Source organism: Tubulanus polymorphus, chromosome 9, assembly GCF_964204645.1.
Source record: "Tubulanus polymorphus chromosome 9, tnTubPoly1.2, whole genome shotgun sequence".
In the NCBI taxonomy this organism is placed as follows: Eukaryota; Metazoa; Nemertea; class Palaeonemertea; order Tubulaniformes; family Tubulanidae; genus Tubulanus; species Tubulanus polymorphus.
The window spans coordinates 11,573,020-11,600,494 of record NC_134033.1 but is presented as its reverse complement, the minus strand read 5'-3'; the positions used below and the strand labels follow the sequence as shown (position 1 = coordinate 11,600,494).

The window sequence follows — 27,475 nt, the reverse complement described above, 5'->3', positions numbered from 1 at the left end:
CAGTCTGAGCTACTATGGGTCATTGATGATGTATAGTGCACATCGACTCTCCCTTATATAACTAGACATACTAGGTATCAATTTAGGCCTAAATAAACATTTTACAGTGGCAAAAAATGATGCGCAGTGCAGACGATCGGCTCCGCAACATGCGAGGTCTACTGTATCACGGCTGATAAATGGCGGTAGATACCATGTATCACCGTGCTGATACCGTCGTACACGGTACTTTCGTTCCGTAATTCTGCGATATAAACTAATTGAGTTTCATCAGTTGGTTTCATTTTCTTGTAGATGGACAGAGTTCGTACTCGTAGTGCGTAGTGCGTATCGTTGGGTTCAAGTATGTAGAGAAATATCGATAATTAGATACAGCACCGAAGTGTACCGTGCGCTGCTGCATAGCGATTGCGTCTTAAAACCATCGATATTTTCAGTATCTCGTTATTGAATCACGCAAACACGACGAACATAAAAACAATCATCCGGAGTTATTGCCGGCGATGTCGCCTGATCCTGCGGAGGGGGAGGAGGCTGGTGCCTGAAATACTTAGTCTTTATCAGCTCTCTCATGCTCTCTCCATCTGTCCTCTTAAGTCTTGTCTCTGGTAATATCAAGTGACGGTAACGACATTTTATTTCAACCCCCCCCCCCCCCTCAGTCCTCAGTCATCTTCTAGATCACTCTGTACAACCTGACCCAAATTTGTGTAATTAGTACAACAATAAAGAGACTATTGAATTGAATTGAATTGTCATTGAAAAACAATGAGTCCATGAGTTTTTAGCTCCTTGTTCCGTCGCTAGGTGGCGTACTGGGACCATTTTCTGCACTGCAAAACTAGACCCCAATACTAACAGTTTTATCAACATCGACCCAATATAAACGAAGCTAAGTAGCTGGAAGACAGACACTGACAAACAGACACACAGCCAGACAGACGGTCTCGCAGTAAACCCTAGAACCAGTTGGCTGATTTTCAGAGGGTTGGACTTAAAACCTGTTGTTATGAGGTAGTGCTGTTGTTAGTCATCATCGAGGTATTAGACTGCGTATTGTACAACTGTTGCACAGTACAAGCTCACTGTGTGAGTATTGTTACTATGTAACAGTGCTCTGAAGCGTTGTCGTCGTGTTGTATCTCCTCATTGTATTAGTTGACACATGACATTTACCCATGCGAACCACACACCACACACGTATATAAGACATGATGTACACTGCTGCTGCTGTTGAACGGTGATGATGAAGCTTTGATATTTCGAACTCTCGGAGGCTGCTGTGTTCTCGAGTTATATCTCGGCGATTGGCGTTAAGCCGCTTTCGTGTCACCAGTTCAAACAGTCAAGTGTATTTAGTGCGGCGGTCGATGGAGAGCTTATGAGGAATTTATGGACAGAGATTAGTTTTTACTTTTCTATATTGTCTGTTGTGGTAGATGATATTATCTTCTTGAAATGTTACCATATTGCGTGCAACGCTTTCACAAAGTATGTGATGAAAGTTATATATATATATATAGTTCATGATGGCTGACTCTAGTGAAAGGTGAAATCCATAGATCATGTTTTATACAGTCTGAAAAATAGCGCTCCACGTGATCAAGCACGCGGTCGTTGCTGTAGTTTAGTTCAGACCTAGTTACAAGATGGCTGACACTTGTGAATTTATGAGATCAATCTATAGTCTGAAAATAGTGTATCCAGTGATTGAGCACGCATGCCCTAGTTTGGATCTACTTCCAAGATGGCTGTCGGGCAGGGTTCCTCCTTGTGATATAATGTTTTTTTTCCCATGCATTAAAGCCCCGTGGTTCTCTATTTTTATTCTCCTCATTGCGTTCGTCTGACACAATTCGTTTAATTGCGTTTCATTTCGTTACGCGGGCGCGGAATTTCATGAAACGGTCGAAACGTCAATAAACGCGGTGAATAGCGTCTGATTGGTCGACAAAATCAAAACTCCTCGAGATCAACGATGAATATCATACCCGATTTGTTTAAACGGCGGCATACACTATAAAAACACGTTTTCATCTCATGGCCGACGATCGATTCAATTTCATCGCGCAGTTCTCGTTGTTACGGTGATAATCTAGTTTTGTCGGTGGTGAAATTTCAATTTCTAACGTGTATAGGATATACTGACTCTGCTCGTACGCAGAGTTACCAATTGTCTGATTTTTATTGATTTAGTTATTTTTAGCTCACTTGCGACTCTAGTACCGGAGAGGGCTAGTACGTTCACTTTTCGACGAACTCGAGAGAAAATACTGAAAAACTAGAAAGATATCTACTGACATTTTCTGTGGTTGGCAGCTCTGTGTATATATGTTCACCAGGGGGCGATGAATATCGTAAATGTTGCATTGTCGAGCATTTCAAACGACTTTCCAAGCGGGTGCGGCGTCTCCGCACCCCTAGTTATTGAAGTCACCATTACAACATATTTGATTTTGCGTAATGATAATTTAGCTGGTGCATTTATACGACGCCACGCAATAAAGAGCTGATTTATTATTCATCTAGGCTAGGTTTCATGGATGCGAAAGCAAAATAATCCCCGGTCAGTCGCATAAACTGCATGGCGCGTGTCGATCGTCGAGAACCAGAGCGTGCACATCAACGGATATGACTGCGATTGAGTACAACCAGTTGCTCAAAAGTAGAACATGGGCAACTGGCTGGAACTGGAGATAGATCGACGCTTACCAATCGTAAGCTCGCTTACATCGACACATTCAAGCAACTGATCGTATCCAGCCAGTTCCTCTCATGCGCCCGAAAACTGCCTTGCAACTAGTTGTCTCCAATCACAGTGTCGATGTGCGCTAGGCTTAACTTAGAATTATGGAACTGGATCCAGTCTAAGAAACCGGGGCCCGAAAGACTAGACTCTGAAGAGAATTGCATTTTACATGAATTCATTAACTCAATTTTCTTGATATTTCTATATTTTCAGGTTCAATCGAACGATGTTGGACACGAGTTAACGTTTTACTGTGGGTGAATATTTAGGAGGCTGCGTAGTTTTTAAAGGGTCAAGTGTGTCGCACGTCGACGGACCGCGCAAAATAAGACACCATCGTTTCTCATCTCATTTCGGATATAGATATATTACGTATATATACATATATATATGTTTGTAAATCGAAATCGACGACGACGTTTTGAGGATTGTATCGATGTATTTTCATCGCGTTTTCTAACGTGACGACCGGGAGTGGACTGGAGTTAGTACTGGTCGCGACTAGCAGCCGTCGAGATGAGCCATAGTAATCCGACTAGTCCGCCGATGAGTCCGCGCAAGGGCAAATACATGATGGTAAAAGTGCTCATGTTGGATAATTCGGTCAACACGTTTCAGATACCGGTAAGTAATGTTTTATTTTAGTTCGGGAGCCAGTTGTAAAATCATAACTTAACCCTTTCGATACCGTTGCATAGTCATGGCTTAGACTTAAGACCAGTCTAAGACCAACTTAGTTCTATAGCCAATCTAACTTAAGATCAGTCTTAAGATTTAAGACCACTTTTTGACTGAAGTCGCGACTGTGCAACTGGCCCCTGGAGATAATTTAAAAATTTTTAACAATTCCTAGTGTGTTCAACCAGTGCACGTAATGGGCGGAACGCTGAAGTACGTCTACGCCGCGGTGCAATGTATCGTTAGTTATTGATATTTCGCTTTGTTTGACAGGTGCTGCCATCTTTCGATAGAGATAAAAACTAATTACTATTAACATCAATACGCCGAGATGCAGTGTACTAGCCAATTCGATTGCTAATTTATACACCACACTGCGGCGCACAAGCGCTGAAAGGGTTAAATCATGATTGTACAACTTAGCCCTAAATGTTAGCCCTAAATCTAATGTTTGAAATGTGAATATTCAGAACCTCATTCGTGAAGATCTACTCAGAATCATCGTAAACCTGTTGGAAGCAAATGTGATAAATATAAAATGGTTCAATAACAATCTATTTAACCGGTCCCGTCGATAAATAACGCTCGCTGAAAATCTGAATTTATTAAACTTTGATCGCGTAAAATTTGTTGTATTGTAAAGCACGCCATCTGGTGAGAGGGGTCGTCATCGCTCGAGAAGCTCGCTACTATTTGAATAAGACGTCGTCGTTACCGGTATCATCTCGGATCTAAATGTTTTCTACATCGATTACCAGCGCGGTATAACCAATGACTAAGTAGACATCAATTATAGACTGAGCACAGTTCGTTCGTTCGTTCAGTACACTACCAACCGACCGACTGACGAGATATCTTTCAAATAATCCCCAACATGAATTAGTACAAGATCGTAATGATAACCAAACCCTTCATTGATAATAGCTACTTAAAGGCAATACATGTACTAGTTGTCGAATAAACACTATAATCCGTGTATACCGTAGATAAATAAAGGAATCCCACACTTCGAATTTAAAATTATAGGATCAAATTTATTATTATGAAACCGCAATGTTTTGGCTGTTGACTAACGGCCATCATCAGGTGGCGAAGGATTGTCTATAATTCCACCTGATAATGGCTGTTAGTCAACAGCCGAAACGTTGTGGTTTCATAATAATACATATATTGTAGTAGTGTTCTTGTGATGACCTCTAGCGATCTCGAGAATTTCCAGTCTCTGGAGTGTTGGCCCCTTTTGCGAGCTTAAGAAACTCCAGTTTTAACTCAATATTATGTCGTTGAAGATGTTCATCGTACACGAAGACTAGAGAGGCATCTCTTCATAAGATAAAACCACTATGTACAAAATAAAATATTTTAGAAATCGAGAATTTAAAAAATACATAAAATACAGGACGTTTCGGTCTCGCCCTACGATGATCTCTAGGGTGAGATCGAAACGTAGTGTATTTTATATATTTTTTAAATAAATTCTCGATTTAAAAATTTTTAAAAATTTGTACATATTTGGGTAACCGTGTTTGAGTGTAGTTATCGAATTAGGCATCTCTAGTTATATTTTGGCTATGTCCCTGACCAGTCAGTCAGGTGTGGTTACTGACCAGGCGTTGTTCAATGTCCATACAATTCAAACAAGACACTTGGAATATAGACTTGACAAAAGCCAATGTCACAGAATGGAACATATATAAACTAAATTGAGAAGTCAAACGAATCAGTGAACAGAATTATAACAAAACTAATAGAATAGTAAGAAAATATGACATGAAATAAGCATAAAACAGAATCAATAAGTGAATAATTAACCGCGCAAAATATTCAAAATTATGGTATCAAACATGAGTTTCTAATCAGACCCAGTGGGAATTTTCACGGAAAATCGAGCTTTCACGAGTTTTGCGTCATATTTTACTTTGGGGAGTTGGGAGGGGTGATAAGATCTGAAGTGTGCAAACTATAACTAATATGGGGGGATTTAGAATTCAATAATTGCAACAGGATTTTGTGAGCTAGATTATGAGAATTCCGCTGAGACTCGTGAATTATTGGGGCGTACTAATGGCGACTTTGTATCACTTCACTAATCATAACTAACTTACTGTTAGTCATTTATAGTATTCCAGTTCTGTTCGACATGTCGACCCACCCCGCTGCTCGAGTGAGTGACGATAATTTTAACGAAAGTGGCCAGGCTTCATCTAATTAGAAGCCGGGCGAACGAATTATTAAATCTCGGTACCACGCTGATAATATATATATCAGTAATTGAACTATAAGCCGACCTAATACGACATATAGCGACCTAATTGAACTAGTATATTGTCCCGTGTTGTTAGAGGTCTGCGATGTTTGCCCGTTCCGATCGCCGTGCGTAATGAGATTTGTGCGCCGTCGCTGACTGAAGATTCTCGACGGAAGAAGATGAAGAAGAAGCCTCGATCGTACATATCGTTAATGCGTGTTTATGATGTCATAAATCAGGGCGGATTTATTACCAGCACCGTCTGCTATCTGCACTGGTTACTGTAGGAAGACGCGGCGTCGTCGTCCGGAAATTAAAGATAATCACGTTCGTTTGTTTGTTCGTTGCTTCTATCTTCGTCGCGTGTCTCCGTGTAAATCTACGCGCCGAATGCCTCCTGGTAAATGTTTCCTCAGCTGTCTGGCCGACTAAACCTCACAATCTCAAACGAGTGTTCAAATTAAAAACTCTCTTTCATATCATCGTGTATCATAAAATGTTGTAGTAATGTATTCGAAATTATTTGGGATTTTGTTGGTTGATGGTATTTTTGTCTGTGGGAATATGTCCGTGCGTTATTTTCTTGAGGTAGAAATTGGTTAGTGCCGACATCGAAACAAACTTTTACCTATAAACGTTCAGCCACCCTTCCTATGATAGATATATTTTCCACCTTAAAATTCCTCTTCGATTAAATATTGCATACTATATATAGTGTTTTACCTGATGAGGGTTGTAGTAGGATACCACTTCTACACACACACACACACACACACACACACACACATATATATATATATATATATATATATATATATATATATATATATATATATATATATATATATATATAAGTATGGATGACTTGGTGGTATTTTTAACAGCCACAGTTTTATCCAACTAACTAATGATATGTACAATGATAATATTATTATAAAGTATGTATGTTGTGTGTGCGCCGTATGTATCGTGTAATTATCACCTACGGAATTTTATTCCCTCTAGAAATAACTTATCAACGCAAAAAACGTCTTATTGTCGCCACGTTGTTCTTCGTTGTTTCCCGTGTGGGTTTACGTATTAATTAACACTACATAATGTTTAATCAACTGTGGTGCCGCCCGGTGTGTCCCAGTGCGGCCCGGTGTTGCCCCGTGCGGCCCGGTGTGGCCTTGTTTATTCCTCGGCTGAATATGAAGGGAGAGTCGTTGAATATTGATGACGTCGATGATGACTAGGCCTATCAGCCTTGTGCGTGCCGCGAGATCGGTACACGGTGGCGCCACTGACCTAGAAAACCTGGAGAACTTCTAGAAATGATGGAAACCTGGAAAACTCTGGGAATTTGGATTATGCTATGGTTGACGGCGCGTTGCCTTATCATTTCGTGATTCGATGAAAAATGAATTAATTGTAACATTTTAAACCTAGAAATTTCTCTTGATTCACTCGTAAAATTGTGTGTAATCACATGGCAAAATTTGGGAAAAACTCTGGGCCCGGTTTTATAGACAGGTATTACCTCTAACCCGGGGGTTAACTCAATTGATAATGAATTGAGTTAGTCCCCGGGTTAAAGGTAATACCAGTCTATAAAACCGGGCCCAGGGGTTTTGTTAATGGGCAGTGAGTGGCACAACCCTGTTATAAAGATTTCTGTTTACATATTTCGATGACTCAGTTCTGTTCGCGCACACAGTCATGAAACAAGTCAGAATCACATTTCTGTTTCTCGATTTAGTTTCATTGTGCTTTTTGTTTACGAAATTTTGAGTTTGAAAATTGGAACATCGAAAAAACTAATATTTTAGTACACATGGCCTTCCAGAAGTTGGTGGCGTTATTTTCTTCTTCAGATCAGTTCGTCTCACATGATGTGATATAATACGTCATAACTACATATTATGTGCTAATCACAGTAGTTGTTGATATTTTTAAGAGGCGGCCATTAATCAGGGCACATATGGTTGGATGAAAGATCTGCCTGATCATACTTACCATTTAACAAGGTTAACACCTGCTTATTGTACATAAAATATATGCTTAATGCTGATTGTAGTAAGTTCAGTCTATAAATTCACCGAATAACTAAATCATTCTGGTTCTTTCATCACTAGGTCGCATTACTGGTCTAGATCTGTTTGATCGGTGTCAAAGGTTTGGCTAACCTTGGACTAGAGTCCATGGGCTAACCTCTGTGGAGACCGCGATTAAAAACCGAGCTCTCCGCGAACTGTCTCCGCGGGTGATGCATATAATTCTTTTAACAGCGAGCTTTAGGTCGTTTATAGATTTGTTATCGTTTTATATGATTAAGCTGTAATTGTAAGATACCTGTTGAATGAGTGATGAGTTTTATCCCACGGTATTCTGATGATATGTATGAGTCAGTGAATGAAGCTACCCGCAGCAGCACAGGTAGTTGGCACTGGTGTCAGTGAAGCTACCCGCCGCAATACCGGTAGAGTTGGCACTGGTGTAATCTTCACTGGCTTAGTCTTCAGATATTTTGTTTGTATAGCGAAATATGAGTGATTCACTGAAAACTAACATGTAACCCCCCACACCCCCTCCCCTGATGTAGTCTTTTGGAATGTAGGTGTTTTGTCTAATGTTCTTTAAAAATCACATCCTTATTGTTAGTCACGATTTAGTCATCGTCTAGTGCGTATCAGCAATTGGCTGTAGTTTGAGGAGAGAGGTTTCCTTAGGGGCTTAATTTGCGAAAGAAAAAAAGAGAGAAATGAATCAATTGTCACTATGTCAATTTATGCATCGTTATCCATTTAAACGCCATCGATAGCGGGGGGGGCGCGGATCTCAGCACAGTCATCAAATCATTCCGTCAAATCATTCGTACTCCGCCAATACTGCTACTACTACTGGTGAAACGATGGGAATTAAACAGATGTAAACGAACCCCGCGGTGAAGGCATCTCCGAAATCTGAAATGCAGTCACAATGTATTGAGGACCAATTTACCCGTTCGAAGCAAATTGAGTGGATAATCAGTTTTGGTCAATTATCGATTATAAGTTCAGGCTTTTTTACCTATAGGCACCTGAACCATGTATTTTGACGGTGGCTAGTAATAGAATCTATTCGATTTCCCCGACGCAAATGAGCATTTGAAAATGTGAAATGCTTAAGTAAAAGCGCAGTTGCAAATCAGCTATAACAGGTTTACTGGTGACATTCACTTTAATACCGATGCAAAATAAAAAACAGACCCCATCGTCATATCATTGGGTGGATGAAACGAATAGAGTTTTATTAACATAAACCTAACTCAGGTCGACTAAGATCGTAAGCAGTCAATTTTTTAATTGGAAACTTTTGGATATGAGTTTATTTATGACATGAGACTTCTATTGGATCCTACTACTGATCTTAACATTGTAGCCAATCAGCGACTAGTGTTGCGTCACATGACTTGGCGAAGATCGAGTTGTAGTCAACCTGAGTGAGACAAATGAATTGTCAATCTTACATAATAAGTCTACCTGTGCTAGGTTTTTTGATCTTAAAATAGGGATTGTCCCCATTATTTATTTATTTGGCTGGTAAATTTTGTTTGATTTTTCGATTGAGTGTCCCTTACAGACCCACCACACCTGCCGGGAGCGAAACAGGGGGTTTGATTTTGAAATCGGAAATCGAAGTACAGATATAGATGTGTGATCGGCGGTTGAGTTAACAAAATATCTTTAAGTAGAAGTACATTATTGGAAATTCGGTTCCGGTTCATCCAAACAATCTTCCATTCAGTCTGAACCGGCAAGCGACTGATTGGGATGAATTTTTCTGGCTGCCTAATTTGATACATTGAGATTCTGGAAATAGCTATATTACAAGGTTGAAGAACATTTTGTCCATTTTTGTATTTTCTGTGCTAGGTTTTAAAGTGGGTTGATCTACCAGAGTGTTAGTTATTGGATTACACAATCGTAAATGAAAAAAGCGGAGGGGGATCATATGACTGTTTTTTCAATCGGTGTTAGTTCATCTTTTGATTTATATTATTTTCAAGAAATTGAAAACCAACAGGGAACAAGTTTTTATACATTGTGTTGGCGCTGCGTGGTGGTTTGTGTTTCATGGTTGGCAGGCGACGGGGTGTTTAGAGTTTTGTCTTTCACCGGTATCCTCGTCCTGTGGTAACATTTAGATCTTTGATCCGAGCAATATCAGTTCTCCGCTGCCCTGCTGTACACCTATGAGCGTCACCAGAGGGCGGTCAGGGAGGTGTGGATGATTCTTCCCTTTTTTAAATCCAAGTTCCGCATATTTTTAGTTGCAAAATTTTTTTTTCACATTTTTTTGAAAATTTCATGAATATTCCAGAAAATGCCATTCTCAAGCTTCGAATTTAAAAAAATAGAGACTATTTAGGAACGTTCAAGTAATTTCAGTGATTCAGAAATGCTCGTTTGCTTTCAGAGCTCGATGGATACTGTGGGAACTGTGGTGGTATATACATAGTTCCACTTTCTGATCCTCATTTATAAAATCCTATCAGCCGCTGCCGATACCGCTGCTGATACCGTACACCTTGTAATTAAAACAACTGATGTCATCATCTGCGACGACCCGCAAGCCGGCGATCAATTGATTATTCCATTTTTACGCGCTTATTTTTTCTTTGCCAGCATGAATAGCGAAGATAGATTGTGGCGCTGAGGAGAGTTATTAAAAATTCATGAACCTGACTTTAATTAAAGCACAGGAAATCGATGATATCATACTACGAGAGAATGAGAGAGTCTAATGTGTGTTGTCACTTATAGAGAGCCTTTTGATCGTACAGTTGTTAACAGTGATGACTTTACGGTTTACTAAAACCCCTTATCCGATGCCGGTTGTGCACAGTTATCAGCGGGTACTAACTACGGTTACTTTGAAAGAGAACTCCGCATGAAATATTTCAAAGAGACAATCCCAAACATGGCTCCTATAGCTCATTGTCACTCCAAGATTTGAACCTGGGTCAGGTGCTGTATGTGTTGCTGCCATCTGTTTTCTGAATCAATATGGCCACGCACCATATTGGTGGTTTTAATGCAATAATTGATTTATGTGACAGACCCTCGTAGTTTGTGAAACCCTTGATCATCTATTGTTGTTATATATGACAGTTCTTCAACACTTGTTGGCTAGCAAACTGTGACATCACATGCAAGACTTCTATAGAGTTTGGAAGTTTGTTTTGAATGGGAGCAGTGGTTTGTGTGGTAGTTTAGCTGTGCTGACCAGTCAGATGTCACGGCCAGTCAGGTGTGGTGACTAGTTGCCAAATGGCTCTGCAAGACCTGTATAGAGTTTGGAAGTACTAGTGGTTTGTGTGGTAATTCAGCTGTGCTGACCAGTCCAGTGTCATGGCCAGTCACGTGTGTTAACTAGTTGGGCTTCCTAACAATACAATGAATACATGAATTTCTCATTGCCAGTAATGTTTCAAGGACAGTCCATGAATGATTCCAAGTCAGCCTCAGGGTTATTTTCTACCAAAAGAGCTTCTTTTAGGAATAATTAGTAAAGAATCTATGACAATTGTGTCTCATGCCGGTATATAACGACCTAGTCTAGTTTATCAACTCAATCAAATAGAACTGTTCTATTGGAAAACACTTAGAGGTTTTTCTTTCATTGATCCAGCGTTCTGGTGATGGTGCTAATGGTGGCTAAAAACTGCCTCTCCCAGATAGACAAAAATGCTATAATTCCCATTATTTCAAATACTTATGAGCCAGCTGTGCAGAAAACCCGCTATTGCTGCTTTGCAGCCATATTTATGGATTCAAACGTTACAGCATTTAATGAACTAGTTGCGCTAAAGCTCAGTTTGCGAGTTTTCCTTCGATGTCTACTGCTCGTCACCATTGTTTTCTCGGGCTACGAAAACAAGTGGTTCGCGAGAAACGAACGTCAGTTTCGTGTTGCGTGCAGGCAATTAGCGTGACGGATTTGAAATCAGGGTGACAGCCGACCAGTCAGCCAATAGTAAATAATTCATAGATGAATCTCTGATGAACGAATCACTCAAACATACCGAAACGAAGTTGACAGCTTAATTGTTACTAGTAGTAACATATCTTCAGGCAGCTTCAATGAAGCGCTATTACTATTACTGTCGAATGACACTTTTAGACTATGAGTTGTCATGTTTCTCTAATTTCACGAGTGCGCATTTTCATGTGATAATTAAGTTCCGATACATCGACTTAAAGCCCTCGAATGGGAGTTTCTTAATCCCCGCCACATATATTTTTACCTACTTGATCAAGATTAGTTCTTCTTTATCGTCCCTTCGCACGTGAGCGGTTTGTCGTCTATTCCTGCAGTTCATGCCTCTTTAGTTGGAACGGTCTAAATTTGGCCCGTTCCTATTAGGAACAGACCAAGTCCAAGTGTCCGCACTAGCGAAACGTCCGTGCCGAACTGGTACATTCTGTTTTAGAACGGACTGACCTAAAAGACCATTCCAGGCCTGTTCTGAATTAAGCGCACGCTGATTTTTGTTAAACATTTTTCTAGTTCAATGAAAATTGTAGGATTTTACATTTAATCGAATTTAAGACCCACTTAAGTACAATTTTCATTTGCAAGTGAAGGAGGTGATAACGCCTATTCATGCGTAAGATTCACGTTTAAGATGGCCGACTAGCGGCCATTGTTCGAATGGCGACAATCGCGACGTCGTGCAGGTTTCAGTTTTCGAACGTAAACGTTACCGGTGAGATACACTCGGGGTGAAATCCTATCGCCGTCGTCGTTTTATTCTACCTGGGCACATCGATCTTTAGACTCGGGTTAGAGTTCGACAATTCATTACCATGGTTACGGTAGCAGACGAATCCATTATCACCACGGCAACGTCGAAACGTATCGCGGATGAGACAGGGAGAGAGAGAGGGAGACTTCGACGATGATGGAATGAGTTCGGTCGAAAAAACTGCCGTTTTTTTTCCTCTCGTATTTTTCATGAATAGCGAGTAATGATGACAAAAAATTCACCGTTTACTTAATCGTATATTCATGAGCTGAATAAATCAACGTAAAAAACTTCACCGAGAGTCTCAATATCTGACGCTGAGACATGAACGATATTTTTACACGTTTTTAAAAACCGTGATATGAAACACCAGAAATCTGTTTCACCAAACCGATTGTCGCAAATAAACTATATTTGAACCTTGTATATTTGAGTTTGAATGCTCATGACCGGGTGGGTGGGTACACTAGGATCAAAGATCTCTGCTAAGACAATTGCTGCCCGGACTGGGTGAACATCAAAACGTACCTACCCGATACCATCGAGATACAACAAATAGAACAATGTCTCAGTTATTCTGTTCCAAAAACGCTGAATGTGATCGCAGCATACGTCTCTAAGACGCACAGAATACATGTGTGAACTTAAACCCTTATAGCTATTAAGGCATCGAAGAAAAATAAACTCCAACCAGAGGACGGTTCGGGCTTGATTGAAGATTGCTTGTAAATGAACCGAAACAGAAACCACTCGAATTCACTCTTCAATTATCGAAATTAAACTTCCCGTTTTTCATTGCGGGCCGGTGTTCAGATAGGGACACATAGTTCAGTTTTCGATAATATCTTCAGAAAGATAAATTCGTCTCAATATTTGCAATAGGACGTCGTTGATGAAAATACTCGATAATATCAAACGAAGAGGGCTTGATAAATTTTCAGTTATCAGGATGATACTCGTGGTTTCGACTGTGAAGGGCACTTGATTATTAATATAACATTGAGGCATTTTATTGGTTTCTCGTGTTGTTATCTAGACGATCCCTATGACGGTGGTTCGGTATATATATATATATATATATATATATATATATATATATATATATATATATATATATATATATATATTTGCCTGACTGCGATCTCAAGCTTTGATCACCGCCGTCGAGTGTAGATATTGATATCGGGATATTTTTTTCGCGATAGAGAAATATTTTACTCCGTTTTAATCAATCATACGGCTAGTGCTGCTATCGCGTTGAGAAGAAAGAGATTCATCAATTTTGTCGATGTTTGCAAAGATTTATGGTTCGGTTCGAAACTGATGAAAATTAGGACTCGTCAGTCGACCGTAGCCGCTAAGCGTCACGCAGGGCATTATAAGCGGATCCGATGTTTCTTTTTCCCAATGGGGGGGGGAGAGACCAGAGAAGAACCTTCGACCAAGAAACCGGGTCGCCACCAGGGCTTGAACCCATAAACCCTGGATTGACAAGGCTAGTGACTGGCAGCTTAAACCACTCGGCCACTGCGTCTCTCTAGTCTCTAGCCTCTATTACACTGTGCTGTGATAGCTGGCAAATGTTCCACTGATCCACCTGGCTGTGATCCCCAACAGTATACAGGGTGTCTATTACTATCGCAATTGAGGATTCCATTTGTGGGAGTGAGGATCTACCAGGTGTCGCTAGTGTGTAGTAGGGCATCAACTACTACTATGGCAATTGATTATTCCGCTTGTGGCAAGTGAGGATCCAACAGGTGGTCCAACAGATCAAAGATCACGCACATAAGTTAATTTAGAATTAATTAACTGAATATTGATTAAGCACGTCTAGCTGCTGCTGGTCACACTGTTGGAATGCTGGCGGAAAATAGCTTTATGTTGGTTTGCTAATGCAGCTAAACTAATTCATCAATCAAAGCGTAGACGCGTGCAGCGGCGGATTTTATAAAGCATTGTCATATGATTGTAGCTGTTTTACCTCCTTAGTCTTTATCTAAACCAATAAACCAATGCTTTATTGTTTATAAAAGCATTGCGTGCTGAGAATATATCTACGGTTGAGTTATTATTCAAGGGTGATGACGACAATGGCAGCAGACTATGCTGCTGGTGCCGCTCAACGTGATGCTCAACATATTAGCCGTGCTGCATGTGTTGCGTTTGTTTCAGCAGATTTGACGCCATTGAAATGTTAGAGGTGATGAACAGTTTGGTCAACCCTTTAAAAGTGTGATAGTCAATGTCGAAGTTAGCTTTCAATTAACAGAACAACAATTGGGTCGACTATGACTCGTTTATCGCCGAGTCTAAAAGTCTCTTATCTTATGATTCGGCTTACGATCGGTATGCGACCAATCCATCTCGGTCGTAAGTACACTCGTCTCGAAAAGGTCCCCGATCAAAAGATAGCAGACTTGACCGTTTACGATCCGGCGATCGGATCAGATCTTAGTCTACCTGACTTAGGTTTAGATAGTAAATACGTCCATGTTGTGCCTTACGGGAATATGTACGGTATCCACCTTTTAGAGTGGGCTTGTGAGAACAGTGTAAAAGCATCTCACCAAGTTTTAGTCTCTTCCTATTTTGTATACAACAGGTTTATCATAAATTGCCTGTGGTTGTTTGCTGAATATTCAGCACTTCAGCGCAGAATTATCAACAATGTTTTGGTTCGTTCTGTGAGCCACATGGTTCAGTATTCTGTTTAGTCTGCAGGGCTTTTATTATTCCTTCTACCTAGAAACTAGAAGGTGCGCGAGTGAAACATGTCTGTAATGAATAAACTGTTGAATATTCGGTGGTTGATATTCATTTTTATTCCGAACAACTGCAAAAAATCAACCACCGTATTGCTTATATCTTTACTACAATTATTCACAAGAATGCCGATTTTTTTCTCAAAGTTTATCCTCCTTTTGGTCGATATGTTCGGCACGTGTTCAACTTCTGTGACTGATTTTTCTGCAACCGCTCAAATGAAAGTACAGTCAAGGTTTGTTATAGCGTAAATCTCTTCGTATGTACTTTATGTCAGTATATTTCTGAGTAGGCCTATGAAATATGTGTGATTCAAATTCATGTAGAAATAAAGGTATTTCCACTGCATTTGGAAAAGGGATCTAGAATCATCTTCAAGTATCTCGGTGGCCACAGAATCTGTTCCTATTCAAAATTGACTTGATGTGGTGACCTTGAGGAACTGACGGCACCTCCAATAGGTCATTTCCTTTTCAAATGAGGACCCTGTCTCGCCAGCTATCCCACCAGATAACGTCCTTATCAAAAGGACATGCTGGTTGAAAATGTAGTTTATTTTCGATGAATTTTAGAAGAATTGGGTAGATCATGTCTTGATAAATTCAGATTCTTCTTCAAAAGTTCATACGTGATATTTGTTTGTAATTAATGGAATTTTAGAGGAAATCCAACATGGATTGCGTATCATACTTGAGCGCTACTGGTGGATCCTCGCTTGCCGCAGAAGTATCCTCAATTGCCACAGTTGATTGAGTCCTTTTTTTATCGTCCCGAATCAAAGGTAATCAGATCTCCCATAGTAATGTGAATCCTACTAATGAACGAAGAGACATTAGCATTCGAGTTATTTTTGCTCGGGGAGGAGAAAATATGAACAAAACTTTTTTAGAAATTGATGGATTTACCAATCGTCGACTCCGTTGCTGCTGCTGCTGTTGCTGCTGTTGCTGTTCAGCTTATTCGAAGCTTTCAACGGCTTATATCAGAATTGATCGGGTATTCTCGTAGTCGGCGCGTGCTGTTCTGCGTTCGATATTGCGAGAACGTTTTAGCGGGCATGGATAATTTACCCGAACCTCGTAAAGAAATCGTTTAGCAACCAATCGGCTAAACGACGACGACGACGACGAAATTTGTTTTCGACGTCGAGTTCGATAACAATCGAATACACGCGACGTTCGAATAATAAACGCTCGTTTAACTTTCATTCGATTCGAATCGATTCGATTGAGAAAATATTCGTGAAAATTGTGAATTCGTATAAAGGGAATTCGCTACGCGCTGGCGTGACGAGCGTTCAGATCAGGTTTGTATTGCCAATATTGTCAATTAACTTTCAACCGGACGAGTTGCTCTAGAGGATAATATCAGAACTGACTAGGACTGCCAGTTGAGAGCTAAATCACTCCCAGAAATATCAGATTACTCTCAAAATCAGGACAATTACTAGTTCATAATCGATCAAACTACTATTCATTATAGTACTAGATGTTAAATTGTGGTGAAACTACTAGATGTTAAATTGTGGTGAAAATTACTATAAAGGTAAATACCAAGAAAGGCAGGTCTGTAAGATTGACTTTTCCACTCGGTATTTGGATTCTCTAGAGAAAAGTTAATTTTGATTGAAATGTAGAAGAGATTGTTGTATCTCCACACTCTGACGGGGAGAATGATAATGAATCTACTAAAAACAAAAGATGACATTTCGAACTCTAGAGACCATCGTCAGGTATGAATAAAATAAATAGAAAGAGTCTGAAACGTTGGGTCTTTTATTTCTAATTCTTCAGTAATCAATTTCACTTTTAATCTTCCAATCCTTTCAGTCCGTCTACACCACAGTGCGGTGTACGAATCAGTGATGGATTTTGCTAGTACACCGCACTGCGGTGTATTGATTTATTTAGTAATTACTAATTATCTCTCTTGAAAGATGGCAGCACCTGTCAAACATAGTGAAATATTAGTAACTAACGATATACCGCGCCAGGGTGTAGACGCACTATAGTGCTATTCCCATTAATCAACACACTAGGGTGGAATTTTTCAGAATTTTCAAATTATCTTCAGCACTAAAGGGTATTAATTAGCCAGCACTGAAAGGGTTAAGGAACTTGTAGAATGTAAGAGTGTTTGATTCCCAACAATTGAATTAGGATGAATAAGATTATACGTCATTTGTCTAAACATTGCTTGTCACCAGTGAATGAATGATGGTCACATAATCTTTCGACCGACCCATGAATGTCCAATGTCTGATTATTATATATGTCTGATTATTATATAGTTATATCTCTATAAATCTATCTGTACCGAAGCTAATAATGTGACGTGTCAATTATGGACATATTCATCGTCAATGATAGGTATAGAATAATCAATACCGCGAACCAGCTACGCGCCGGTCTCTTGAATAACAATTTCATCTGTAATGATCGGAAAACCGTTAAGAATGTTGACTGCGGCGATTACCAATCAACTTTCAGTATTCAGCGCCGACTTAACCTCGACTATATTGACCATTTCATGTACATAATCAAATTCATTAGCCCTCGTATATATATACGACGATATATATATATATATATATATATATATATATATATATATATATATATATATATATATATATATATATATATATATATATATATATATAATCACCTAAATAGGAGCGTAGCTTATGGATACTAGGGACAACTAAGTCTGATTGTCAAAAAAATTATTGCAGTCTTCAATTGTGCGGCTGTTTCTTATGTAGAATTGATTTTGGCGCCAGAGCCAATGGTACCAGGGCCACTGGTACCAGAGCCAGTGGTCATAATTTTCAAGATTTGTCCTAAGTCGTACAATTTGCTGTAAGACCAAAAGGAGCTTGAACTGGTCATAAGTTGCATAATTGGTGTCGTCTTTGAGCGTATAATTGGCTCCAGTTGTTAGTGTAGAGCCATGATGGTCTGTCCTTAACCTCAACTATTCAACTGACCCGAGGTGACTATCTTCAGCGAATGCAGTTTTGTGACTGAAATGAGACACGATGTGATATATATATATATATATGAATGCACATAGTGAGTCAACATATAAGAAACAGAGGAAACAATCAGTCAAAGTGAATATACGTGTTAATGTAGTTGACAGAGAGAGAGAGAGAGAGAGAAAGTCGATTGTCAGAAACTGTACCTGAAAAACTGTCAGTATATGCTGAAACTAACCTCACCAGTATGCACTTAGAATATACCATTGTGACTAATGCATGATACTGCAATGCGGTATATTACTAGACATTGTATTCTGTTGTATTTTTGATCTACACATTGTATTTAAGATCTACACATTGTATTCTGTTGGTCTATATATTGTATTTTGGATCTACACATTGTATTTAAGATCTACACATTGTATTCTGTTGGTCTATATATTGTATTTTGGATCTACACATGGTATTTTGGATGTACACATTGTATTCTCAGTCTACACTGTGTATTCTGTTGGTTTATATATTGTATTTTGGATCTACACATGGTATTTTGGATGTACACACTGTATTCTCAGTCTACACAGTATATTCTGTTGGTTTATATATTGTATTTTGGATCTACACATGGTATTTTGGAAGTACACATTGTATACATAGTGTATTCTGTTGGTCTATATATTGTATTTTGGGTGTACACATGGTATTTAAGATATGCGCATTGTATTCTCAGTCTACACATTGCAGCCGATATTCACGAACTTATCTCCGTATTCATATTCGAGTTGAGAAACGTGCACTTTTAGATAGTCAGTCGTAATTGGCTCACAGTGATTGATGGTCGTCTACGGCGCCCAATTACCTTTCGGCCGATTGTATCTGCGGCGCAGAACCGATCAATCTACGACATTGCGACGATTTCACGGTAAACTAAATCGCGTTTTCTCTCATTGTCGACTGTCTGAAATTCACTTATTTGGGATTATTCATTGGAGAGTGAACAGACAGGAGACAGGAGAGAGAGAAGAGAGGGGAGAGACAGACTGTAAGGACAGGAGAGAGGAGAGAGGGGAGAGACAGAGTGTAAGGAGAGGAGAGAGTGGAGAGGAGAGAGGAGAGAGGGGAGAGACAGACTGTAAGGAGAGGAGAGGGGAGAGACAGACTGTAAGGAGAGGAGAGGGGAGAGACAGACTGTAAGGAGAGGAGAGAGGAGGAGAGACAGACTGTAAGGAGAGGAGAGAGGAGAGACAGACTATAAGGAGAGGAGAAAGGAGAGAGAGGAGAGAGGAATGATGGACAGAGACAGACCGAAAGAAAAGAGAGAGAAGAGATGGACAGATACTTGGCTGGTTATTACTTGTAGCGTAGACGTCGATGATGTAGTACCGCTCGACTGAAGTACTCCTCACGTATCCACTTAACCATCATTGACTCGACCACCATTTTAACCAAAAATGAGGATACGATTTTTATTCATATCGAATAATTGCTTAATATCGTAATGGCGTCTAGCGATAGAACAGGATGGCCACTTATACCTAGAAATGAGGGAATTTTGTAAAAATGCTAGAAATCATAGAAAATGCTGGCACAGGCTGAAATTAATCAGGCATCAAAACCTATAGTTCTACGGTCGATATATTTCGGACCCTCTATTTCTCCCCCAGGCAAAGTATTCATACTTTACATGATTTACTTTTTTTGCGCGTTTTATCCGAAACTGAATATAATATGTATGTATTACACGGATATACCTGATCATTATCGCCTAACATCATTCCTGTGGAATATTTTATAGATTAATCCGATATACGCCTGTTTAACCCAGTCTCGGGGCGTTAATTGAATTTCCAGTTCACCGCACGTGCATAGAACGGTCTCGTTTAATTAACGCGAAATTAATTCGAATCGAATGGCGAAATAAGCCCCGCGGCTCGGCTTTCCGGGGGCGCGGTTTTTCCGCGTTGGAAGCCGACGTTGCTTTTTGCTCAAGAACGAAAATCGGCAATCCACGGGGATTCATCTTTCAAAAGTTCTGGGGCCAGTTGCATAGTCATGGCTTAGACTTAAGACCAGTCTAAGACCAACTTAGTTCCGTAGCCAATCTAACAACTTAAGACCAATCTTAAGATTTAAGACTACTTTTGGACTTAAGTCACGACTGTGCAACTGGGCCCTGCAGTCTTGTTATCATCGGGCTAATTTTCGCGTACTCGGTTCTGATACGGGTTGTCGTCGGTGATCGGCCGCCGTGTATGCGCCGCACACGAACGGACGGTGCTTTAAAAATGTCCACGTCGTCGAAGACGACGATGTTGATAATGTGTTTACCGAGGGGGGATCAATCGACGTAGGCTGATGGCGATATCTTCCCTCATATTTACTGCGCAGAGCTTTAACGTGGTCAGGCAAAATACTGTTCGTAATATAGAAATAGTTGATCGTATTAACCCTTTAACTTCCGAGCGACTGTAATTACATACCTCATCAACTGCCGAGCGTTTTATTGGTTCTCTGGGCTTCCGTGAGACCTCAATTCTCATACTGTCTGTTTGTCTATGTTTGTGTGTATCTGTCGGCTTCTTTTAATTTGTTGATGAAACATCGGTAAATACAGTGTTAGTCTCAGTGTTAGTATTTTGATTAGTCAACTATTCTTGGTACCACTCTATCACCACCCCTCCCCCCTCCTCTCCGCCCACCTTAGATATACTGATATTTTATTTGTTCGAAATCATGAACAAAAGAAATGTACGTTCAGAATAATCAATGAATTCTAAACGTTTCGTTAGATATGAAATGTTCATTACGACAACGAGGCGCTTTGGATTTATGTACGAAAAGAATTTTGATTTATAGAAAGCATAATTCATTGATACGGGACCCAGCGGAAAATATGAGAAGTTTTTTATGTGGCCGTAGAACGTAATTCGAGAATTGTTTGTAGATATATATCATCGAATGAGGAAGAGAGTTTTGATCAACTCGATTCTACTGGGACACGTTACGTGTCACCGTGATAAAACATGTTAGATATTCTGCTGGTCTGCGAGTTGGCAGAATTCTCGGCATCTGCAGTATTCTGTCCATCTAGATTCATGTTCTGTTGGTCGGTCGGTCGGTCGGTCGGTCGGTCGGTCGGTCGGTCGGTCGGTCGGTCGGTCGGTCGGTCGGTCGGTCGGTCGGTCGGTCGGTCGGTCGGTCGGTCGGTCGGTCGGTCGGTCGGTCGGTTTGTCTGTCTGTCTGTCTGTCTGTCTGTCTGTCGTTCATGTTGTCTGTCTGTCTGTCTATCTGTCTGTCTGTCGGTCGGTCGGTCGGTCTCTCTGTCTGTCTGTCTGTCTGTCTGTCTGTCTGTCTGTCTCTCTGTCTGTCTGTCTGTCTCTCTGTCTCTCTGTCTGTCTGTCTGTCTGTCTGTCTGTCTGTCTGTCTGTCTGTCTGTCTGTCTGTCTGTCTGTCTGTCTGTCTGTCTGTCTGTCTGTCTGTCTGTCTGTCTGTCTGTCTGTCTGTCTGTCTGTCTGTCTGTCTGTCTGTCTGTCTGTCTGTCTGTCTGTCTGTCTGCCGTGTTTTATAGTATCCCCTCATCTACATTGCTCAGTCCATCTGCAACGAGAGGATTTCGATAGTTCGTGATCTCGGAAACCATTAGATTTTTTTTCTATCGATGCGTCGCTTAGGTAGACTTTATCGTCACCATTAAGTCAGCAGTAAACACATCCAATGCGTAAATAACCGATTCCGCGTTCCCAGTAGTCATGACAGACACGGCTTACTTTCACTGCTCACTATGTGCTTTAAGGAATAGAGATTTAAGGACCGCGGCTTTAACCCTTTCAACGCGTTGTGGTATATACTGCACTATAATGAATAATTTTTGCTTTCTGTCAAATATATCTTGAAATCCATATCTGCACTGCGGTGCATAGCCACAAGCAAGTTCCACTTATATCCTTGCCAGAAGATACTCTATCCCCATATGACAATTGATGTGTAGCTATAAAATCGATGGGATTGACTTAACGCTATTTTACCGGTTAGATGTTGATTGCAGCACTCGTTACTCGCAACTTGTGTGAACTGAAGGACAAGTAAGAAAGACGATAAATGATTTTTCGATCATTCGGTTTTTTGTATACACGATACATTATTAAACGATTGTACACGTGTGGTTGGTCAGGAATATCTCGGTGAATTGGACAAGAGAGTCAAGAGAGAGAGATTCAGGATTGGACAAGAGAGTCAAGAGAGAGAGTCAGGAGAGAGAGAGAGAGAGAGAGTCAGGAGAGAGAGAGAGTCAGGAGAGAGAGACTCAGTGAGAGAGTCAGGAGAGAGAGACAGGAGAGAGAGAGAGAGTCTAGGAGTGTGTCGCCCGGCGGCTCTGAAGACGTTGTGCGCGTCAATGCGGTGCGTGATTACCGCCCCGTAAATACGATTACAGCGACCGTTCGTGTTAGTTATACAACACTGTCGTTCGGTCGCCGTCGGCAACGCTGTCGCAGCATCACCGTCGGTTACCGCTGCGACGGTGAGGTGATGGCCGCGATTACTGATTTATCAACCGGGATCGTCATCGTCGTCTTCGTAAATAAATGAAAAGTAACTGACCGTTTTTTTTTTATCGGTTGCTGCGGGCGAAACGGTGAAGATTTCGTTTCTATCGACTGCTACAGTTGTTGATTGAGTGTAGATTTAATCCCAGTCACTACTGGGTCTATGATGCTGACGCTTAGTGTATGATGGACTTACCAGTGCGATCTATCTGTAGTTCAGCTTTCTATTAATAGATGGCAACACCTGTCTGATTGCGATTAACGATACATTGCACTGTGAGGTATATGTCCGTTGTACATTGCACTGTTACATTATTTTTCCCCAGTTGTTCAGCTAGTACGGCAGTGTTCTCCCCAGCCGGTTTTAGAAGGGGCGGCAACCCCTTTCATTTTTCCATCCACACCTCTGAGCAACCCCAATATAAAGTATCTGCTGCCCCTACCAGAGTGGATGTCAATATTCCATCAATGCTGGTCTATTGCTCATATTCAGCTTATGTTGAAAATAGAAGATTATACGATAATTTCGCTTAATTGTCAGTTAGTTTCAAGAGATTGAAAGCCACAATGTCATACTGTACAAATTAATCCAGCACAAGGAAAACACTGTGTGGGATTTCCAGTTGTCCAGCTAGTATGGGGAATCCTCAGTCGTTCAGCTTTATGGGGAATCCTCAGTCATTCAGCTAGTATGGGGAATCCTCAGTTGTTCAGCTAGTATGGGGAATCCTCAGTTGTTCAGCTAGTATGGGAATTCCCAGTGTTGGCCAGCTAGTATGGGAATTCCCAGTGTTGGCCAGCTAGTATGGGGAATCCTCAGGGTTCAGTTTTATGGACTGGTATTATCTTTAACCCGGGGGCTAACTCAATTCATTTTCAATTGAGCTAACCCCGTGTTTAAGATAATACCAGTCTCTAAAACTAGCCCCAGTTGTAGATTTAGGATAAATCACGATTCAAAACCAATAAGGCTCAGTGATATTCGCGGAATGTTTACACTGGATATCACGGCAATATTTAATGCATCATTTATTCATCGTCGATCGTATAATAGTCCTATATATGAATACTGGTTGTAGTGAGAGATCAGTTTCAGAGATGTGACGATAGAAATATGAGTGATGAACGCAACGTCATTGAGGAAGGATTAGTCGTAATGCATCGGCCTTTATTCTAGATTCATCAAGTTTCACATCGATTACTATCACGTTGTGTTGAATCAATAAAAAGAATTCGACGATATGAAAAACTGTGTGTTTGATTACAAATGACTAGAGCTGACCACATATCTATATATATTAACATGAAATTATTTCATTCTGGATTTACACTGGCTGGTGATACGTTCCCTGACTGTTTTTTTTTTCAATAAAGAAAATTCAAGAATCACTGGTAAAATATCTGCATTTCATTTCCTCTAAAATGGTGTATAAATTAAGTTAATCGAGCAAGGGACTGCAGAACGATATGATATTCAATCTAAACTTATGTTTTAAAAATGAGCGCAAATTATCGCAAAAATGGGGACCTCGAGGGACGGCCACAAAATGGCACCTAGAAACTGGAAACTTCTTTATTCCTTCAACCCACGGAGTGCCATGCACGACATTATGAGAGGGTTCAATGTTTCATTTTTCCGAATTGGGGAGAGCGACCAGAGAAGAACCTTCGACCAAGAAACTCTGTCGAACCCATAAACCCTGGATTAACTAGATCAGGGACCGAAGCTTAAACCACTCGGCCACTACACCTTTCTTTCTGGCTCCTTTCTTATCTATGTTTTTTGCCTTGTTAACTTTTTAATAAGCTCGTTGTTTTATCGTAGCAATTTTATGCCACGTTGATTTGTTTTTGCCGTAGATGAAATTCACAAATACAGGTGTCTGGGGATGCATTAATACACCACCACTGCTGCTGTGCTTATTCATACATGAAATAATTTAGCATCTCAAGGAGGCAAATTTCTTGCTGCTGTTGTAATCTTAATAGAATACCGGCGGCGTGCGCCGAGAGTATTCATTTACCACTAGTATCATATCGATTCAACCTTACATTTAAAAAGCTGTGCTTTCTTAAAGGAAGATGGCAGCACACTCCGATGGTTAGAACGGCATTACTTGGTTTTGACTCAGCCGGCTTTCATTAGTCCAGCTATCGAGCAAAAATCACAATTTACGGTTACAGTTCCATTTACACTAAAGTAAAAGGCAGATTTCGTGTTTATAGTGAAAAAGCAGGATCTGATGAGTTGGTGGTCTAGTGAGTCATTTAGTAGCCCAGTTGCACTATAGCAAAAGTTGCCTCTCAAGTCTAATAACTGGTCTCGAGATCGGCTTCAAGAGCAGAAGTAAATTAGATTGGTCCTTTCTATTTGTATGTCCATCATATGTATTTGATTGGTCTTGTGAAATTCGTCTCAGGTCTCAATCAAATCGGACAATATAACAGGTAGAAAATACTGACACGGCGCTGCGCTAGTTGCCACTACAATATCTTATGGTTGGCTCTCGCAGCGAGAGTCTAGGATTGTTCAGCATCGTCAACAGCCAGTAGAGAACGGTGTTATTGCCATTGACAGAAGTGTAAACATCAAACTGTGAATAAGTGTGGAAAAAGTTATCGAACCAGAAATACAAGATATCACAGTATTTCAAGGCTGTCAAATGCTTCTTGAATTAATAGAAGGCCGTTGATGAACACTTCTGGGTGGATACTGAAACCTAGAAACCTGGAAAACTCACAAATCAGGGAAAATGGAAAAAACAGGAAAAAGGGACTTTGGTTAATAATTCTGTCGATCACTAATCTGATTTACACAGTGAATTTCGTGTAATCACATGAAAAAATCAGGGAGAACTCGGGTGATTTGTAAATCGGTGGAAAGTGGCGCCACCGTGACTATATATAGCGCAGTGAAAAGGCACAATCGATGTTAAATCGTTAAAGTTGGAAATGTAGTCTAATATCCTCGAGTAGTAAAGCCATCGCATCCGTGTGCGGTCCGTTATTTAACGGTAAACTATACTGAAACAACGATTTCACCGTTTGAATATTCGAAAGCAATCGTTCGACCTCGTAGTTCGGTATCGCTTCGAGTATACGCCGTATCGGGTGTTTAGTGTATACGTCGTGCGGGACAGTCACCGATATATCGGCGTAATCTAGAAACCTCATGAACGGCAGCACGACCGGTTCGACGCGTACGTCCGGCTTATCGGCGAAAAACACCGGCACGCAACCGCTGACGAGTCCGTCGTAAATCGACTTACGCGTCGGAGAGTCACCTGGTGGCTGTAAACAGAACCGCGCGCGTCGCATCCACGGTAACGTAATATTCTTGTGCAATTTCGAACACTCGATCGTCACGAGCCAGATGGATTTTAGACGTTCGTCGTCGCGGTTACGCGGGTCGATGCGGTTCAGCGCGACGAATTCCTCGTAACCGAGCGTGATTCTCGTTAGTTGCGGTTGCAGGATTTCGCGCGTGCTATGCGACCGGCGCCCGCTAGCGGCGAGCAGCGCGAAAACGTTTCGACCGGCGACGTTCGGCAGGTGATCGATCGGTAAGTTCCTCGGCGGCGGCGGGTCGTCGCGCCCGTTCGCTAGTCGCGACATAATAGAATCGACGAGACCCAACGACGTTCGATTCACGCGTGATTTTAAATCGGCAAAATCGAACGCGCCGTGCGTCTGTTTGAAATGCGCGTAGGACGGATACGGCGCGACGATCACCGGTGCTTCCACCGAGTAACGTTTGCGAACGTTCGGCCGGTTTTCGTGTTCGATCGCGAAGAACGCAATGTCGCGATTCAACGCGTTGCTCAGATACGGACATGACGGTCCGAATTGTTCGCGTTCGATTTTACCAAGCGTCGAAAAGTGTGGGCGTCGCGCGGCGAACGGCGCCAACGCGTCCAACACGCGGAAATAATCGGCGAACAACGTGTTCAACGCTGAGTATTGTTGCGGGTGGCACAGACACGCGATACCGGCGTAGAACGGTATGTAGAAAGCATCAGCTTCGGATATGTTTAAAGTGCGGTACGGACTCAATAGCAGTTTATGATGTACGATGACCTCGAGCGCGAACATGTGAGAATCGTGCACGGACATATCGGCCGTTTCATGCATCGGCGGACCCATTCCGCAGTTACCGAAATCGAAGCAGTATCCCCAGTTTTTTCGCACGCACGTCGCGAGGTCGTAGTTGAATTTCGACGGCAGGTCGTAGACGTATATTTTAAACGGAGTCGCGAGCGTCGGTTTCGCGACGGCTGAACTTTCGACGTATCGATCGCACGTCTCTTCGATGAGGAGATATTTCTGTAAAGTCGGTTCAGGAATGAAAAGTTTGCGATCAGTTTTTCCGGTCTCGTCGGCCTTACGCGCAATTTTCTGTACGTCTTTTCGTTTAAAGTCTCGTGAATATTCTCTTACCATTACGTTTCCGTGATATTGTTCATCATCTTTTAGCCTATGTGAAAAGGAGAATTAGGTACAAATGATGCTAGTCGTGATCACACGTAGATGATTTGGCACACCTGTGAACAGTTGGCCAAAAATGCTTGCGTGATAGCGGCTTACATTAAGTAAAAGGCTGACTTATAAACTTTGAAAGGTGTGTATTTATTCAAAAGCTTCAGTAAGAAATTTCTTGGAGTAATCATTTGAATAACTCCAAGGAAAATATATAGATATCCCTGCGTTCAGCCTTGCACCAGAGTTTCAAGCTCTA

The 27,475-nt window shown here is 41.0% G+C and overlaps 1 protein-coding gene across 4 annotated transcripts in view; it reads left to right on the top strand.

Moving 5' to 3' along the window:
• LOC141911129 (FERM, ARHGEF and pleckstrin domain-containing protein 2-like) overlaps positions 1 to 27,475 on the top strand; it is a 119,701-nt gene that overhangs the window by 13,247 nt on the left and 78,979 nt on the right. For all 4 annotated transcript variants that reach the window (XM_074802095.1, XM_074802094.1, XM_074802093.1 and 1 more), the window contains exon 2: positions 2,963 to 3,373. In XM_074802095.1, the coding sequence (XP_074658196.1) occupies positions 3,266 to 3,373 (108 nt within the window). In that variant the 5' untranslated portion in view covers positions 2,963 to 3,265. The remainder of the gene's footprint in view (positions 1 to 2,962; positions 3,374 to 27,475) is intronic.